The sequence below is a fragment of the Solea solea genome, chromosome 1 (genome assembly GCF_958295425.1).
Source record: "Solea solea chromosome 1, fSolSol10.1, whole genome shotgun sequence".
Classification (NCBI taxonomy): domain Eukaryota; kingdom Metazoa; phylum Chordata; class Actinopteri; order Pleuronectiformes; family Soleidae; genus Solea; species Solea solea.
This window is the reverse complement of record NC_081134.1, coordinates 34,960,465-34,977,539: the sequence shown is the minus strand read 5'-3', so window position 1 is coordinate 34,977,539 and position 17,075 is coordinate 34,960,465. Positions and strand designations below refer to the sequence as shown.

General features: G+C 39.8%; 2 protein-coding genes across 5 annotated transcripts in view; one reads left to right on the top strand and one right to left on the bottom strand.

The window, feature by feature from the left end:
* Positions 1-375: 375 nt before the first annotated feature.
* Positions 376-9,525, bottom strand: dync2i1 (dynein 2 intermediate chain 1). Of its 2 annotated transcripts, XM_058626784.1 has the most exons (23): positions 9,377-9,525; positions 9,128-9,181; positions 7,874-8,549; positions 7,709-7,776; positions 7,258-7,566; positions 7,086-7,151; positions 6,654-6,704; positions 5,838-6,069; positions 5,641-5,743; positions 5,405-5,534; positions 5,218-5,329; positions 5,047-5,141; positions 4,816-4,945; positions 4,530-4,702; positions 4,006-4,168; positions 3,690-3,803; positions 3,515-3,576; positions 2,771-2,822; positions 2,597-2,657; positions 2,195-2,294; positions 1,949-2,080; positions 943-1,166; positions 376-845 (listed from the first exon to the last, which is right to left on the bottom strand). In XM_058626784.1, exons 1-23 carry the CDS (start codon positions 9,389-9,391, stop codon positions 674-676), a joined length of 3,294 nt encoding a protein of 1,097 aa, XP_058482767.1. In that variant the 5' UTR covers positions 9,392-9,525; the 3' UTR covers positions 376-673. The 2 variants fall into 2 exon arrangements, with proteins under 2 accessions (XP_058482767.1, XP_058482777.1); XM_058626794.1 differs by lacking the exon at positions 7,086-7,151.
* A 649-nt stretch (positions 9,526-10,174) lies between these two features.
* Positions 10,175-17,075, top strand: part of esyt2b (extended synaptotagmin-like protein 2b) — a 33,277-nt gene continuing 26,376 nt past the window's right edge. For all 3 annotated transcript variants that reach the window (XM_058626825.1, XM_058626816.1, XM_058626808.1), the window contains exon 1: positions 10,175-10,842. In XM_058626825.1, the coding sequence (XP_058482808.1) occupies positions 10,444-10,842 (399 nt within the window). In that variant the 5' untranslated portion in view covers positions 10,175-10,443. The remainder of the gene's footprint in view (positions 10,843-17,075) is intronic.

The window sequence follows — 17,075 nt, the reverse complement described above, 5'->3', positions numbered from 1 at the left end:
ACAAAAAAAATTGATCCTAAGAAAGAAGTAGTTCAGGTTATGAAAACAGCCTATGCTCTTTGTATTCTTAACTATTACCCATCGAGTAAAGATATTTTGGGGGGATATATAAAATAATATCAAATTTGTGTTTACATTTGACTCATTTAACAACTTTAATAACCAAACATTTCTGACTGAATAATTCCACTGCTCTATGATCTATAATTATCATGTTTTTATGCTAAATACTCCTTTGCAAAAACAACTGGATTGTCTGCAAATACTCAGGTCAAAAAAATGTAATTTTGACAATCAATATAAGTAAAAGAGTATATAAATCAATTCTTTAGATTTAGAATCTGTAGATAACAAATAAAAAAACAACTGCATACATACAATATATTCTCGGTTTATTGTACAAATATTAAAATGTGTTACCACTATACAAATAGTTCATATTAGTCAAAAGGTGTTTATATTTACATCAACAACAAGATTTACATTCTATACGTTTACATGAAGACATGAAGGACACTAAAAGGATTGTGGAAGATCTTTGGTGTTAAGTCACATTCATTTAAATGCTAATGTGAAAAATCAAAGGTAACAACATGACATGTCCTAAACTAAAGTGACACTAACATAATATAATTTGATCTTTAGGCTGTTCAGGAGTTTGAGATGCAGGTCTTCAGAGAGCTTCCGTCATCATACTCTCCAGCTTCTCCTCCTCCGCACACGAGGACACAGTAAAATCTCTGGTGAAATAATGCATCTCTATACTTCCCGACTCATGTACAAGAGCGAGTCCGGAATATGTGTTTTGTTTTCCTGAGTCTCCGAACACAGTCATGGCCGTCACCCTGTCAACAGAGAACACACACACACACATATTAAACATATTAAAAAACTAATGACTAAAATGACTGAGACATTAATCCCTCCTGTGTCTGGTGTTACCTGTCCGCAGAAATCCTCTCGGTGATCACAGGCTTTGTGTCGTTTTTCAGCAGGTCCCATATGTGGAGGTTCGAGGCTGCATCGAGCACACAGAAGACTGTCGGCCTGGTCTGAGCCCACTGCAGTGAAACCACACGTTCACCCGCTGTGCTGTGGCTCCACTCGGCCACAGGCTGCTCCCGGCTGACAACATGCAGCCTGATGCAGCCGTCCCCACAACCCACCTGGAAGAAATGCAAAAAAGGATGAGTGTACAGTGTTATCAGAGCATTGTGGGCCTTGAAGTCATTGCAGGATTATACGATTTCTCCCATTTGCCAAATTTGTTAAAAGAAAGAGCAGAAGGGGAAGACGAGGCAAAGGACGGAGAAGAAAAAAGGGCAGAAATGCAAGTTTAACTACCATAAAACACCAAGAATTAAATATAGAATAAACATGATGGTTTCATTTTGTTATTCACATTTTAATGATATGCGTATTTGTAAATGTAAAAAAAAAATCACAATTATAAAGTTGTAATATGTGTTTAGAAGTGTAATTCATCCACGTGCCTTGAAAAAGGTCAGTAAATATAACTGCAAGTCTTCGGCTTTGTTTACTTTATACAGGATTTAATTTCAAGGACTTTTCAAGGACTTTCCAGGACCAATTCCCTCAAATTCAAGGATTGCAGGAGGCATCGTAACAAACAAGGTCATGTTGGCAGCAGGAGACATTTACCTAAATATCAACCACACTTCTTTCTTGCACTTTCGATGGCCCATGTATATTTTGGCTGATTTTTTAAATCTTTCAAGAGCCTTGACTTTTTTTTCAAGGTTTCAAGGTTATATTTTTTTGTTGACTTTACTCACAAATTGGATTCACACAATTTTGTTAAAGTAAACTTTCAATTAACAAGTTACTTTAACTTGAATTAATATTATATGGTTATTGGAGGCTATGAGAATTATTATATTTATTACTATACTGTATAAATAAACTATGTTGAAAACTGTACTCTCACCAAAAACAGATTTGGTCTGAAGGGGGAAAAGTGGATGGAGCTGACATCCACAGGTCGGAGTCCAGCCTCCTGAAACCTGTAAAACTTTGGCGGCGCCTTCAAACCGTGACTTGTTCCATGTCGCACGAGACCCTTGGACAGAAATGACACAAGGACAACGTTACATTATTAAACAGGGGCAACAATTCATGAATAGCTCATGTGTTTATTTAGAAATGTTTATTCGGCAGTAAACACTGCGCTCACCATATTTGTGCCGATAAAAAAATGATTGGAGTCAGAGGGAAGAAACTTTAAATGAAGACTCTGTAATGCCCCAATTTTCACTGCATCTCTTGATGAAACCCTGAGAGCCAGACGGAGCCAGCAAGGGGTGGGGGGTGGGGGGGGGGTAAACCAGAGGTCAAAGGTTACAGCATTCCCATCCAAAAACAAACTGAAAGATGACACTACAAGCATCACATTCTCACAGCACAGATTTGACCACGCCATCTAATGTCGAGGTGACAAAAACAACCGTACATAACAAACAAGATCATATGACCACGACAGAGCAGCTGTTTTCCACCGGGAAAAGATTTTGTGGGGTATTTTGAGCGGCGGTGCCTGGCAGTGACGAATGCATCAGGAGCTATTTATCAATCTCACCTCTCAGCAGTGTGGAGGGTGGAGCTGTGAAGCAACTTTACTTTGCCCCCAGGCCTGAGTCCTGGAAGAGAGAAGGAGAAAGGTTAAAAGCTGGCGCCACATACGAGCGATAGATGAGTACGTGCATGGAAAAACAACACACAAACGACACGCTTCGACATGTGACTGTGTTACCCAGGTCTGTTGATGATCCTGCCTCACTCGCTTTTGGGAGTTCCACTACCACCTGCAGGACAGAAAAGTGAACAAATCCATGAAGGTACATAAAGGTCAAAGTGCCATTTTCAGCTTCAGTTATTGAAATAAACACTGACAGTGTGACAAGAAACATGGATTCTGTCATTTCCTTTATTCCTGGTCTTACAGGAATTTATTTAGATTTTCTTTGACATTGTCAGAAGCCACATTTTTCCTCATTTTCATGAATTTCTCAAAAATAATGCAGAGACATCATTACGGAGTAAATCAGACATGTAAAGTGCTGATATGTAAGAAGATATCATTGTTGAAGATGAAATCACACTAAAAGGTTTGGGACTGTAATTGTAAGATATACAGTTAATATGGAGGCAATAGCTATTAGCTGTTCTTTTTTGCAACTATTGAATTACTGTGATGATATAGACTGAAGATCTGTGACTTCTAAGTGAAGGAATTCAAAAATAAGAATAAGATAATATAAGAATATCCTCAGTGACAGTTTAAATCTACAATGATGTGTGTATCACGTCAGTTTAGATTTGAGTTTTTGACAAATCATTGGGCCACAGTTGTTTTTCCGAGTACTTCTTCTACTTTAGCTAAGTCAGGATGTTTGTATCCGTTTCACTCCATGGTTTTCCCATTAACTCAGTTCTGCCAGTTTTGAAAAATCTCTGGTGGAGAGAAAAACATGTATCCACTTTGTTGCCAACCTACCCAGAAATTCAAAACCCCTGTTTCGTCCAGAGAAGCCAACTGGAATGACAATCCTGACGACTCTGAATGAAGAAACAGACAGAAACAGACAACAAACTGTGAACGACAACAAACGCGTGGCACGTTTAGAAAACCACACACCAGATCTTAAATGAATGTGTTAACCATTCCATACCTTCCTCAGATGCCAACAGTGGGATCTCTGGCCTCAGCCCCCCTGCTGCAGTGGAGGGGACGACTTCTACAGACGACACAGATGACAAATGTCCCGAGCTGGCCATCACTGCATCTGTGTGGATAAGATGTCGAAATAAAGTGAGTGAATCAGCACACAGTGAATCATCACTGCTGTTACATAAGAAAATAAGCTAAGTCCTGAGTTACTGAGCATAGTAAAAAAAAAAAAAAAGGTGTCTGAAAGCAAGACACCTTGCTTTCAGACACTTGGAAACTTGGAAACTGTCTTATTCCACAATCACCGACATCCCTACCAGTGGAGAAGGTGGGCTGTCTGAAGGTCCATTCGTCTTCCCCTATCTTCAGGCAGTAGTGGTTAGCAGCGTGTTCCCTCAGGTCCCACAAAACCACAGAGCCAACTGATGTACCTGCAAAGACCAATGTGGCCTTTCCAGGGCTGAAACAGCAACACTGCACCTGGAACAGACGGATTCAAAGAGGTTACACTGTCTTCTGTGACATCGACTGGATTTTATTTTGGAATATTAATAGAAAATAGAATAGAATAATAAACTGTCGTCAGTCATAATAATACACGTAAGATTAAACAAAACCTGATTTTTTTTTTATTTCAAAGCAATAAAAAAATTATACAAACACATTAACGGGATGACTATTCCACTTCTGTCAATAAATTGTAACTAAATATGACACACAGGACCTTTAAAAGTCTCTATATTGGTGTAAAAGTAGGTTTAAAAGTTTATTGCAACTTTAATTATCAGTATTTATTAGAAATAATTCTGCTCGTGCTCAAAAAAAGAATCAAAAATAACACCTCAGATTCATAGACCAGGACCCTCTGAGGCCGAGATGGCTCCCAAATGTTCCAGATGCAGATGATCGTGCAGCTGTCGAGACGCACAGCGCTCGGCGTAGTTGTAGGCGTGTGGACGGACATCATGGTGTGGCTCTGGACTTGAGAGAAATGCACCAGGCTGATATGCCGACCTGGGATCAACAACAGGAAGGTTAGTAACGTGGTTAGTGCTGCTGTGCATGTGCCTCAATCCAAATAAAGGTAAAAAAATAAAGGTAAGATGCTTTGGGACTGTGGCGTGTACCATAAAGAAAAGACAACTGCGTGTTGAGCTGTGAACTTCCATCGCTGAAAGAAAGCGCATCCGTTTGATTCCTCAGCTTCCTCAGGGATTTCCTCTCAGCTTGATTCTCTTCTAGTAGGACAACCATGACCTAAATTCAGTCGCAACATAAAACAGGATTTAGTAAATTGCACTAGACAAAAAAAAAAAAGAGTCTCCGAACATGATGCGAGTACAGAAACTGTAGATAACCTGTGAGGCTGAGCGCAAAAACGCTGCCAGACGCTGGGAATCAAAGTTGATCTCATTCATGTTTTTGTCCCGTGCTTCCTGAGAAAGGTTTGGATCTGAAAAGTCACGGTAAACATCGTTAATATGTACATGCAGAGTTCATGAGAGAATAATATACTGATGCTTCCTCACCGCCACAGGATCCGCTGTACTCCGGGGGATGCTGCGTCCACTTCTCACACACCTCTATCTCCTCCGTCTGAATGTCTCGATCTGCGTTGTCCTCATTACACTGCACATAGGCCTGTGAGAGAAAACAAATGTTTTACGCTCTTATAACCTGTAGATATCTGTTTGAGGACAGGCAGAAACAGCTCACCTGTTTGGTGTTTGCGTTTCCAAACGTCCTAATATACATGTCATATTCGTTCACGGGAGGGAGATCCAACAGGGAGGCTGTCATGGAGAAGTCCAGATCAATCAGTCGAAGCAGCTCTGTGCTGCGTTTCCTGTACACAAAAAATAACAAAAAAAAATATTGAAAATACCATTTAAAAAATGCTGTGCAGAGCCATTTTCCTTTCAACATGAACAAGTGTTCTCAGTGAAGTTTACTTCTGTTTTGTCGCAACTTTCTTGCTGACTTCACGTTGTTTTGCAGCGACAAAGTCAATAAACCTCCCGCGCTGAGAGGCTCGACTCTGGTTCCTTTCAGACCCTGTAAAATGAGCAGCAAGAGAATATTAAATTGTTCTTAAATTTTAGAACAAATTGTCTTCCGAAAAAAAAAATATATACAGATAAAAAAATACCTTTAGACAATTCAGGAGCGTCTTCCTCTCCTCTCTTCGTACCGTGACCAGACTGAGCTGTTCCAACTCTCTCGTTCTCTTCGTTCATTGCTCTCTGAATCGCTTCGATCTCTTTTCTCTTTTGTGTCGTTAGTTCGTCTTTTTCTTCTCCTTCTTCCACTTGTGGAAACTCCGGCTCTTTCTCGTCCTCACCTTCACTCGGATCAATGTCCTCAAAATCTTCCTCATAATCCTTTGAAGAGAGAAACGACATCAATCTCTTGTCACATAAAGAACATGTAGTGCAATTTCTCACAAAAAAGATGCTGTGAGCGTTAAGATAAGATAAGATAAGATGAGATAAGATGAGATAAGATAAGATAAGATAAGATAAGATAAGATAAAGATAAAGATATAGATAATCCTTTATTAGTCCACAAATTCATGGTGTCACAGCAGCAAAGACAGTAAAGGTAATAAATAATAAACATGCATTTTCACATCTACGAATGTACAATAGGAGTTAATAGAAGTTATTGACTATTAAAATCACGGTATATATACATTAAGTAACCAGAATATAATATACAGCATAAATCTAATTATATATACAGTGTAATCCAGGATTATACTTGAGATATTCACATCTTAAAGAATAAAATGAACACACTTGTTAAAAGCTCTGACTACTTACCAGTTTCTTAGATTGTAAATCGATTACAGCATGCAAAAATCAACACAAAAACAATATTAAAAATAATAATAATAAAATAAAATAAAAAACTTTGTATTCAATTCTGTAATTAGAGAACATTTAAATGTTTGCTTTGTTTTCACCTCAAAATCGTCTTCATACTCCTGGACAGCCAAATCTTCATCATTGACATCCTTGAGAGTGTGATAAAAAAATACCTACATTAGTTACATTACACATTTGAAAGTGGAAAAGAAGCTTTGTGCAGTTCTGAGTACAGACAGTAGGTGGCTCCCAGACCAAACAGACACAGATTCCCTTGTGAGAGCAGCCAGAATGTTTTTTTTTTTTTTATATTAAAGCTTGTAGCTCTGAATGAGATGCTGCAGTATGAGGTCATTTTGATTTAATACAAGCAAAGCAAAGCAGCTGAGAAATGGAGGGCCATTTTGCACATATTATTATAGTTGGCCAGTTACCAATGGAACGAGCAAACTACATCACCACAATTAAGAACAGACCCCATAAATACAAGAGTAGATTTGCTGTAAGCAGGGAAAACAAAGTGATCTCACAGGTTCTTCCGTGTCTCCTACATCTTTCACAATAGATGTTTGGTGCTCAGAATCAATCTCAAAATCCTGGGTTACAAATGTGACATTGAGGAGGATAAAAAAATGATCAGAGAGTCTGTAATAATAGAACAATGTTATGATGGATAAACAGGAAATATATGGGTTGACTAACCTCTGTTTTTTCCGTATTAGTGTCATGTCTTTGACTTTTCTCAGAGGTGTCTTTCTTAGAGGTGCTTCTGTCTTTGTGAATTCTGCGCGCGTCGTCGTCGTCGTCCTCCTCCTTCCTGCGTCGTCGCTCGCTGTGTTTTTTTTCCACATCGTCTTCCTCTCTGTGTCGCCTTTCTTTTTGTTTTTCCCGTTCTTGTTGTTGTTGTTGTTGTTGTTGTTCCCTGTCTCCACGATGATGCCTTTCCTCTTCACCTGGCCTTTTTGAGTCTCTGTGCTGTCTGGATTCAGCGTCATGCTTCTGCCTTTGGTCCTAGAGAGCAGGAATAACAATGTAACCGTGGGATGTTGACAGAAAAACCTGAACAGATCCCACGTGGATCTCAAATACAGCTAAAACATTCATTATTCTTGATATATGTATAGTAATGATGGACAGTAATGCAGATACTTACATCATGTCCTCTCTCTTTGTGTCTTCTTTCTCTGTCCTCTTTATGTCTCTTATGTTCCTCTCTGTGCTCTAAAACCAGAAAAAGACAATTATTGATCCTGTATTGATATATCTATCCTGTGAATATGAGTGTGTTCACACATGTGAACAAATGTTTTACATTTACCTCTCTCCCCTTTTTGTTCTGCATGCTTCCTGTCTCCGTGTCTTTCTCGTCTTTCTTTTTCACGTTCGTCTTTGGGTCGCTCTCTCTCCCGATGCCGCTCTCTCTGTTCTCTGTCATACTTTTCCACCCGATCTCTTCCTCCATCTCCACTCTCCTCATGTCTCCTTTTCTCCCTTTCGCTATGGTGCTCTCTATCCTGTTCTCCCCTCCTTCGATCCTTGTCTCTCTCCTCCCTCCTTCTTTCCTTGTCTCTCTCTTCCCTCCTTTTGTCCCTCTCCTCTCCATCTTGTCTCTCTCTGTCCCTTAACCTGTCTTTCTCCTTATCTCTGTGCCTTTCCTTGTCTCTCTCTCTTTCATGCTTGTCCTCTCTGTCCCTCTTTCTCAAATCATCTACTGGCCTGTCTCGTTCCTTCCTCCTCTCCTTGTCCCTCTCGTCTCTTCTATCCCTGTCCTTATCACTTCTCCTGTCCCGTGAGTCCTCTTTTGGCTTGGCATATCCATCTTTTCCTTCATCGTGTCTTCTCTCTTTTGTACTTCCCCTCTCTTTCTGCTCGTCCCTCTCTCGTCTGGACTCCTTCTCTGGGTCCCTGCGGCGTCTCTCCACAGATTCCCCACCACGGGGCTTTCTCTCATTGTCGTTTCTCCTCCTGACATTTTCACCTCCTGGCCTTTCACCCTAAGGAAATTAAGATATGCAAGTTTTTCAGTGAGAAATAGTTCTGCAGAGCGTTAGAACTCTCAAACTAACGCTGCAGTGCCTTTTGGCTATGTGGTCATATTTTAAGAAAAAAAGAAGAAAAAAGCTAAACAAACGAGTGTTATTTTGTGCCTCCAACTGATATTGGTATCTGAAAATGATCAAGCCTGTGATACTAGTGTTGGTATCCGACATGAAAAAGTGGTGTAGAACCACAAATAATTCATTTTAATTATAATATCTAAAGAATAACACACAGAAAAGCCCTACACATTCTGCAGTACTATTCCCTCACTGTACATTATCTCTGTTGTCTGATATAGACTGACTTTATTTAGCTTTACATAACATAATGCAAATATATGCTTGTGGTGATTCATAACTCATCAATCTCCAGTGAAGTTTGCTATATAGGTAAAAAATAAAATGTTGCTATTCAGCAGTAAAAAAAGAAAAAGAAACTAGAGTAGAGAGAGAGAGAGAGAGAGAGGGGGAGAGAGTCTTGTCTTGGTCTCAGTTCATGTGGTTCTGACAACAACACTGTCTCAAGCACTCACCACTATGTGTCTTTTCAGCTCGGCTGGTCTCCATGTGTCCTCCATAGATGGTTTCTGAAGAAGAACATTATCTTTCATTTTCAATACATGACATTAAATGACAGAAACAGGGATTTTCAACGACAAAAAAACCCCACATCATTCGAAACCATACGAAACAGGACGAGAGCGTTTTTACTAAGTAGTAACTTTCAGCAACAAAAACATTAAACGGTCGCTAAAGTTCAACATTAAAGATACAGCGCTCACCTTATCACTGTGCATGTTCTCATTTGGGTTTGTTTACGCTGCTGGAGTTTCTTAATCGCCGAAAACTAGCTCATATTTTTGTAATGACGCCGCCATGATGGTGAACAACCACCGCGCACGCGCAGTCAGTTGAAACCAAGGAGCTCGCGTCTGTCACTTCAGCCTGACAACAGGATTGCTAATCAAGAGCAGAGCAATCGCTCGAATCAACACCCAGTTGCCATAGTAATATGATTTTCTTTTTTAACCAAACCCTGTTTCAATGGCTGAGTTTTTTTTTGTTTATCGACTGTGACATTTTAAAAAATCGCATCTCTGTTTCCCACATTTGTGCAGAGGTTCATGTGTACAATGCAGAAAGTATTTTAAAGAGACTGAGGGATTTATCTGCGCTCGTCATTTCTAATAAACAGATGCTGTATCTCAGGGGGGTCAAACTCATATGGGAAAAAAACAACTGTTCAGTTGAAAATATATGTGTTCCATCATGACACCAAAATAACAAGATATTTCACAGCATTTCAACATAAAAGTGTTTACTTTGTTATGGGATGATGTCAAGTTCCCACCAAATATACTGTATGAAGTGGACTGTATGAAGATAGATAGATAGATAGATAGATAGATAGATAGTACATAAAACAACAGAATGGCATGAGCAAGACAGCTTTTAATTTTGTAATGATTTTATTTTATCACTTTATTATCCATGACCTGCTTTACCACCACTGAGCAGCAGATGGCGGTATTTGTTGTCTTTTGCTGCAGCGGCGCGAGCGCACAGCTCAGAGCGCCTGTGCGTCGGTTTCGGCTCATTCCTTCGCTGCGTGGTGGCAGAGAGACGGTGAACTGGACCAGACTGGCTCGGAACCCTTAACACTCGCCCAGTTAAAGGGATGCCGTTATTAGACCTAAGCGTTTACTGAAGTGAAGTCAATGTCAGTGATTCCTCCGCTTACAATGGGCTGGTGTGCTGCAGGTGAGCCAACGTGAGAGCAGCCTCCGCGATCAGAGGAGCCACGAGACCGAGACAGTTTGGAGGAAGGGGACTCCGGGGAGACAGGGACATGTCAGGAGACAAAATGAAAACTGTGAAAGGAGCCCCTTCACACAACGCTTCACCCAAAGAGAATGGACACCAGGCGCCGAGTCCGGTTCCCCCCAACGACAGCTCGACCCATCCGTCAGCGGCGAACAGAGCCGAGGATCCGGCGTTGACCTCCACCGGCGAGCTGACCCACACCTGGGTGCACTTTGCAAAAACCTTTGTTCTCATTTTCCCCATTTACGCACTGGGTTATTTCGAGTTCAGCTTCAGCTGGCTGTTGATTGGACTTGTTCTGTTTTTCTGGTGGAGGAGGAACACACGAGGGAAGCACAGCCGCCTGAACAGAGCGCTGGCTTTCTTTGAGCACGAGGAGACAAGTGTGAAGCACAGCCTCACCACCTCTGATTTACCACCATGGGTAAGTAAGCGTGTCCAAGTGTCCTTGTCCACACAGACATGCTCTGCTTCTCCACTGACTTGTGTGTGAGGTCTTATGCGTAAAAGCAGTTACTTGTGAGTTTCACAATCAGCTGTCAAGATGAGGAGGAGGAGGAGGAGGAGGAGCAGCAGAGGAGTCGTGGAGCTGTAAAGCTGTGATGGAGCAGCTGTTCCTCCCTGCAGTGACATTACACTGAGCCCGAGTCTAAATACAGCAGGGCACAATGGTAAACCAGACACCACACTGGAAAGGAAACATGTCCACGGGCTCCCTGTTATTTTGGGATTCACTCTGCTATGTCTCCTGTAGTTAACTCACTCTTATTGCTGTCACACCATCTGGGCAAATGACACACAGTACATACAGTATTCCAAAAGCACAACTAAATTACTTATAATACAGTAACTTAAAAGACATTTAAAAAAAACAATTAAGGAGGGTTCCTTACCAGTGACTCCACAGCTGGTATTAACCGATGCTATTAACTGATGCTCCTTAAAACAGCTTGAAGATTATTACCTCAACACACCAGAAGCAATTCACTCAGGCCTCTTCAGTAAGATTCACAGAGCATCATTAAACGCCACCTGTAGTCTCTGCATGGTTGTTGTTTGGGAGAATTCTAAAATGGAGGGAGGGAAAAATAAGTTTATATTTCACCCAAGAAACTTGAACATGCTGTGTGCAATGCCAACATACAGTCATACAGTTTTTCACTTAAAGAAGTTGTACTTTGTAAAGGTTTATAGGCTGAAATGTATTATAGCGTGTCTATTAGTGGACAATCACTTCCAAATAATAAAAAAAAAAACACTTGGTATTTCAAGGGCCTTGTCTTATATAACTAGGGCTTATTAATTATTGTCACATCTTATTCTACAGACTGAAGTTTGTCACAGATCTGCACAAATATCACACAGTCATCATTTCAAATATGGTTTTTGAATGAGAATTGATATCGTGAATCATATCACAATCGCAATTCCTGTCAAAATAATCGCACTTAGTTATTTATTCAAAATCGTTCAGCCCTAATACAAACCCACTAGAGTGTGTGTTTTGTTTTGAGGCCAAAGCTCACTATGCAAATGAAGAAGAATGACATGACGTCCTTGTTGGTATGCGAAGGCCACCGTAGTTTCCTGACACACTTTGAGACGTGAGTAGAGTTACAATCCTTTTTTACGATCTGCAGTGTCACTATTAGATGTCATGAATATTCATTTTAAATATCAACATTATTTCTTAGATGTGGTAATTTTTGTGACATATTTAACACAAGTTAATTGTTTCTTCTGTATCCTTAAGCTTTCAGAAAATGTGTATAAATATAGGAACATTCATATAAAACAAACGCATGTTTACTTGTGTGCATTTTCTGAGAGCTTAAGCTTATTGAGGAAAAACTAACTTATGTGAAATATGTTACAAAAAATATGTATTTTACCAAAACTGAGAAATAATTGCTTTGAAAAAAGTTACAAACTACAAACTTACAAACTAAACTGTTCTACTACAACAAAACTTATGGAAGGAAGGTTCCACAAATTTCCCCAAAAATGTTTTTAAAGCATATTTTCACATTTATCCCAGAAATATTTTGAATCAGAACAACACAATAATTCATGAAAAAACAAATATGTAGCCTGGTTTTTGTATTCTAGTTAAGTTGAAATGAATACAAGTCATCGTCTTTGTAGAGTTTATACAGTGACTATTAAATAGACATTAGTATTCTGTATTCATTGATCCATCCCCAGCGCACCTGCTGACTCCTGCATAAGTTAACAGTAGAGAACGAGACCTTGATAAACTGACTTATTTAATCTTTTAGCCCTATATGTATCTTTAGGGGGGGGTGAAGATCAGAGTGAAATGGAGCGATTTCCCTTTACAGAATCTTATTTTATTATCTCAGGGGTTTGTAAATCACTGACTGTGAACACTTGCATGCTTAATAAAATGGAAGCCAAGAGCCAAAATACAGCTCCCCTGAAGCACAAAGTAAACTCTGAGTCTCGGCTGCGTAACTTAAAACTGCAGGAGAAGTTTATTTGATACCAGCTCTGGTTTGTGATGTTCAGCGCGCTCTTGTGTTTCGAGATCAGCTAAAAGCATATTCTGCTGACACATGACTGAGGATGCATTGGGGCTATTAAACAGGGCCGGTGCAACCAGACAGGGGAGAATAACAGTAAGTAGGCATCGTTGAGTGACCTCATTCCTCCCTCAGATTCTTTATGAGTGAAACAGCAAGTTAAGCACAAGCTTTTGATTGCAGTTGTCGATGATTTATCCAGTTTATTATTTTTAATTTAAAATTTAATTTGTCTTACAATGTTGTCTTATGATTACATAATCATTATCAAATGAGTTTACACAAGGCTGGCAAAGCCTATTAGCTTCACACACAACTATCTCTTTCTCTCTGATCACTGCTTTTAGACAGACATGGTTCTGGCTCTGGTTCTGGCTCCGCTCTGGAGTCTCAGAACCTTGGTGCTTTCTGGAGAACCAGTCCACGTTCACACAGTGAAGTTTAAGAGGAACCAAAGCGGGACGACGTTATGTAAACACAACACCAGCACTTTTTTCTCCATACTTCCTCTACTTCTCACTCTTCTTCACAACCCAGAATATGACACGCCCACTGGTGATGTCACGGTTCACGTGGAAGAACCAACCATTTTTTGTTTCCAGCTGAAAACCAACTTTGGTTTGGAAACCGGTACCAGCACAGAGCCCTGTCGGTGTGAAAGGGCCATGAGTAGGGCTGAAAAAATAATAATCACGATTATTTGGATCAGAATTTAAATTACGATTATTTCAAATAATGACTCATTGACTTTGACTCATTGACTTGAAGCTAATTGAATTTATTGCACTTAAAAATGTGGATCTACTTTAAAATAACTTTAAATTATTGTATGTTGTATATCTTTACTCACGCTTCATGTTTAACCCGTGACATTCCACTGAATGCCTGTGTTCTGTGACAGTTACAACATTGAAAGTGTTATTTTCAGAATAAAAGCCCCCTTTTTGTAATCTTTTGGGGCCATAATTGTGATTAAAACATACGTTTTGATTTATTGCACAGCCCTATAGCTATGAGTTTCAGTTTAGATCTCATGTCGCCCGCTGACACTCCTGCACTGCACATCCTGAAAGATTCCTAAGGTTCTGATACGTTGACTTTTTTCACCGCAGTGAGCCTTAAAACCAGCTATTATCCCATGCCTAATCTTGATTTTACACACCATATAACTGTGCATGGCTATCATGGGAAATTACTCAGCATCCAAGGCTTTACAGGATCAGCATGCTTTCCACTGTCAAGCTGAGCGTGGACCAGTGCTTTAATCAGGGTGGAGATTTTCCCTATAGCTGGATTAAAATCTTTGAAATCTTGGCCAGTGTACCAGTTTCTCTCCACTAGGCACAAATGAGTCTTGACAGAGATGGCACTGCTTTCACAAAGCCTGTCTTTATTGCCCTGTGCCTGTTCCCAAACATCTGTAGCCAAAGTGCACTCCTCCTTGTTCACCTTACATCGCCAGCTGTATTCATCCATCCAGGGAGTGAGTCATTGGCTGGCCCGTGTGGAGCAGATACTTAAACTAAATAATGTTCTATACTTTATCTTAATGTCACACAGGAAGAGAAAAAAACCAAGGCTACGAATCCCATTTTTTTCATTTGAACACTGTAGTTCTCCCGACCTTTATCAGATGAATGAGTATCAGCCCTGCTCTATATACAATGCTCCTCCTTTGCATAAAAGTCCTGCCACAATTTCCTCTTTTATGAAGATAATAATGACAGTGGCTGCCCAAAAGCATAAAGTTAAATTAATACAGAAACATTTCTCATAGTGCCAGGATTATTATGTTCATAAAAGAAGAATTTAGGGCTGCAACTAATGATTATTCTTGTTTTTCCTCAAGTAATTAATTGGTTGTTTCATCCTTAAATAGGAGACATTTGTGTGAAATGTCGAACGGTTTTCACCAGACCTCAAAATAATAATGATGTTTTGAAGGTTGAAATTTGTCCAGACACTGGATATATATCAGTTTATTGTCACAGTTGGTGAATGGCAAACATGAAAAAGAAGCCATTCTTCTTTATTATGCCACATATATACAGGATAAACAAAACACCTAAAACACACATCGATATCCTTTGTTTCTTTGACAACAAAGTAATGAAACATTCACCAAACACATTAAAATCACGCAGAAAATGTATATCTATTATATATATATATAATATATATGTATCATATTTGTATCACACTGGTTAAGGAAAGAGAAGCCAATACGTTGCAAACTTGAGGGATAAGGTTCTCGGCTTCTTAATGCACTCCTGTCAGCGAGACCTACGAGACCCAGGCATGACTTTTAACAGTAAGCGTTCTGTGCCTGAAAAGAGATACGACTGTACATGTCAGCTGAATCAAACACTGTCTCTGCTATGTTTCCTTTTTTTTTTTGTTTGTTAGGGAGGGAGATGGATGACATTTAAGGTGCTTTATCTATAATTTACTGGTTGTTTCAGTTTTTCCAGACTCAGTGTGCTGAACGTTATTTTCACTTTCAGGTCATAAAACTGAATGCATTTTCAGTGTCGCACCAACTGTGGAATAACTAATAGTCTTTGCCCCCTCTTCCTGCTGCATACCTGATTTTTCTAGAGCAGCACTTGTAATAATTAGCCTCCTGTTTGGTGAAAACATCATTCACTTCAACGCAGCTCATTGTATCAGGTGTAATAATCATGTTTAAACAGCGTCTCCTCCTGTTTTATTATCACCCCGTAACAGAAAGTGCAGGCCTGGTTCTGTCACAGTACATTGAACTTGGTGTTCCCTGTCCTGTCGCTGCTTCATCCACACTGTGACACCAGTGCTGTGTAAGCGCTTCTGTGGCCTCAATAAATGATAGTGCTGTCTGTTGTAGCTGTCGCACAGTGTCATATCTCACCAGCAGTCCAGCGTGTGCTATCTCTTAATCTCACTGTGTAGATTAGGAAATAAACCCTTTGGATTCAGCGTGATGGAGGGGCAGCCTTCTTTATCTGCTGCTCATTAAGGTGGTGCGTGTGTGCATGGCTGCACATGCCTTTGCGCATGTTATTGATTTTTATTCCAGGCGATTCCTATAGCTCAAAATCAATGTTTGATTTACATTGCTCGTCTGTAGAGATTAGTCAAAGTGCAGTCTCGCAGCACAAGGATGTGTGGTAATAAACCAAGCAATATGAGACATGTGAGATGTAGTTTGGATTTATTCATCTTAATTCTATTCATGCCATACCTTTTAGTATCTGCCTAATTACAGAAGTAACATGGAATTCAATTTGTGAGAAAACAAATTCAATGCTGTGAATATTAATCCAACTTCAGTCATGTTATTCCAGCGAACACACACATACACAAAATCATGATGTAAAAAAAAAAAAAGCATAAAGAAAGGTCATCCATCAATGCCTATTTTGTAAAGATGGTTGGTATATTGAATTACTATGGGAATGTAAAATGCCAGGCTTACAGAAATATTTCAAAAGGCCATGACAAATTTGTCAGGCACAAAGGGAGGTATTTATAAATTGCCTCCTCGTTGATCTAATGAAGGATTATTCAATCAAGTGTGGCAACTACGGTGGCTTTCGCAGACCAGAATGGATGGCATTCTTCTTCATTTTGTGGAAGCGAAACAAGAAGCCCACGCTGTGGCGACACTTAAGCCTCTATCACACTAAAATAAGGACATACCTGGCATTTTTAAACCCATTACAAAATGGCGATTAGCGCCATTCCTGTTGCGGGTGATGGCTCTACCTTGCGGTGTTTTTTTGCAACATCATGTGCCAAACAAAAAAATATTTTCCTCCAAGTACCACCAGAGGAAGTTCATGTACCACTGGTGGTACACGTACCACAGTTTGAGTACCATGGGTTTAGATGATCTGCATGCATGTCAAAAAATAGAGCAGACAAAGGAATTCTAAAGTTCACCTCCCCAGTGAATAAAACCTTTAAATCTGTAACTAATAAGGTTTTTTTTTCCCATTAATTTTCTGTCAATAAAGCCTCCTAAATGTTACACACTGGACCCTTACAACTCTCTAATTGTGCTGGCTTTGCTCTGTCAGGTTGACAGGTGGTGTTTGTGGAGTGTCTCAACAACTGCAATGACTGTTATTTTGAG

Excerpts from the sequence above, each read along its gene's own strand:
- dync2i1 (XM_058626784.1), bottom strand. Across the intron at positions 7,152-7,257 it reads CTAATACGGAAAAAACAGAG|GATTTTGAGATTGATTCTGA; the intron begins GTTAGTCAACCC and ends TTTGTAACCCAG. Across the intron at positions 2,823-3,514 it reads CAGGGGTTTTGAATTTCTGG|GTGGTAGTGGAACTCCCAAA; the intron begins GTAGGTTGGCAA and ends TCTGTCCTGCAG.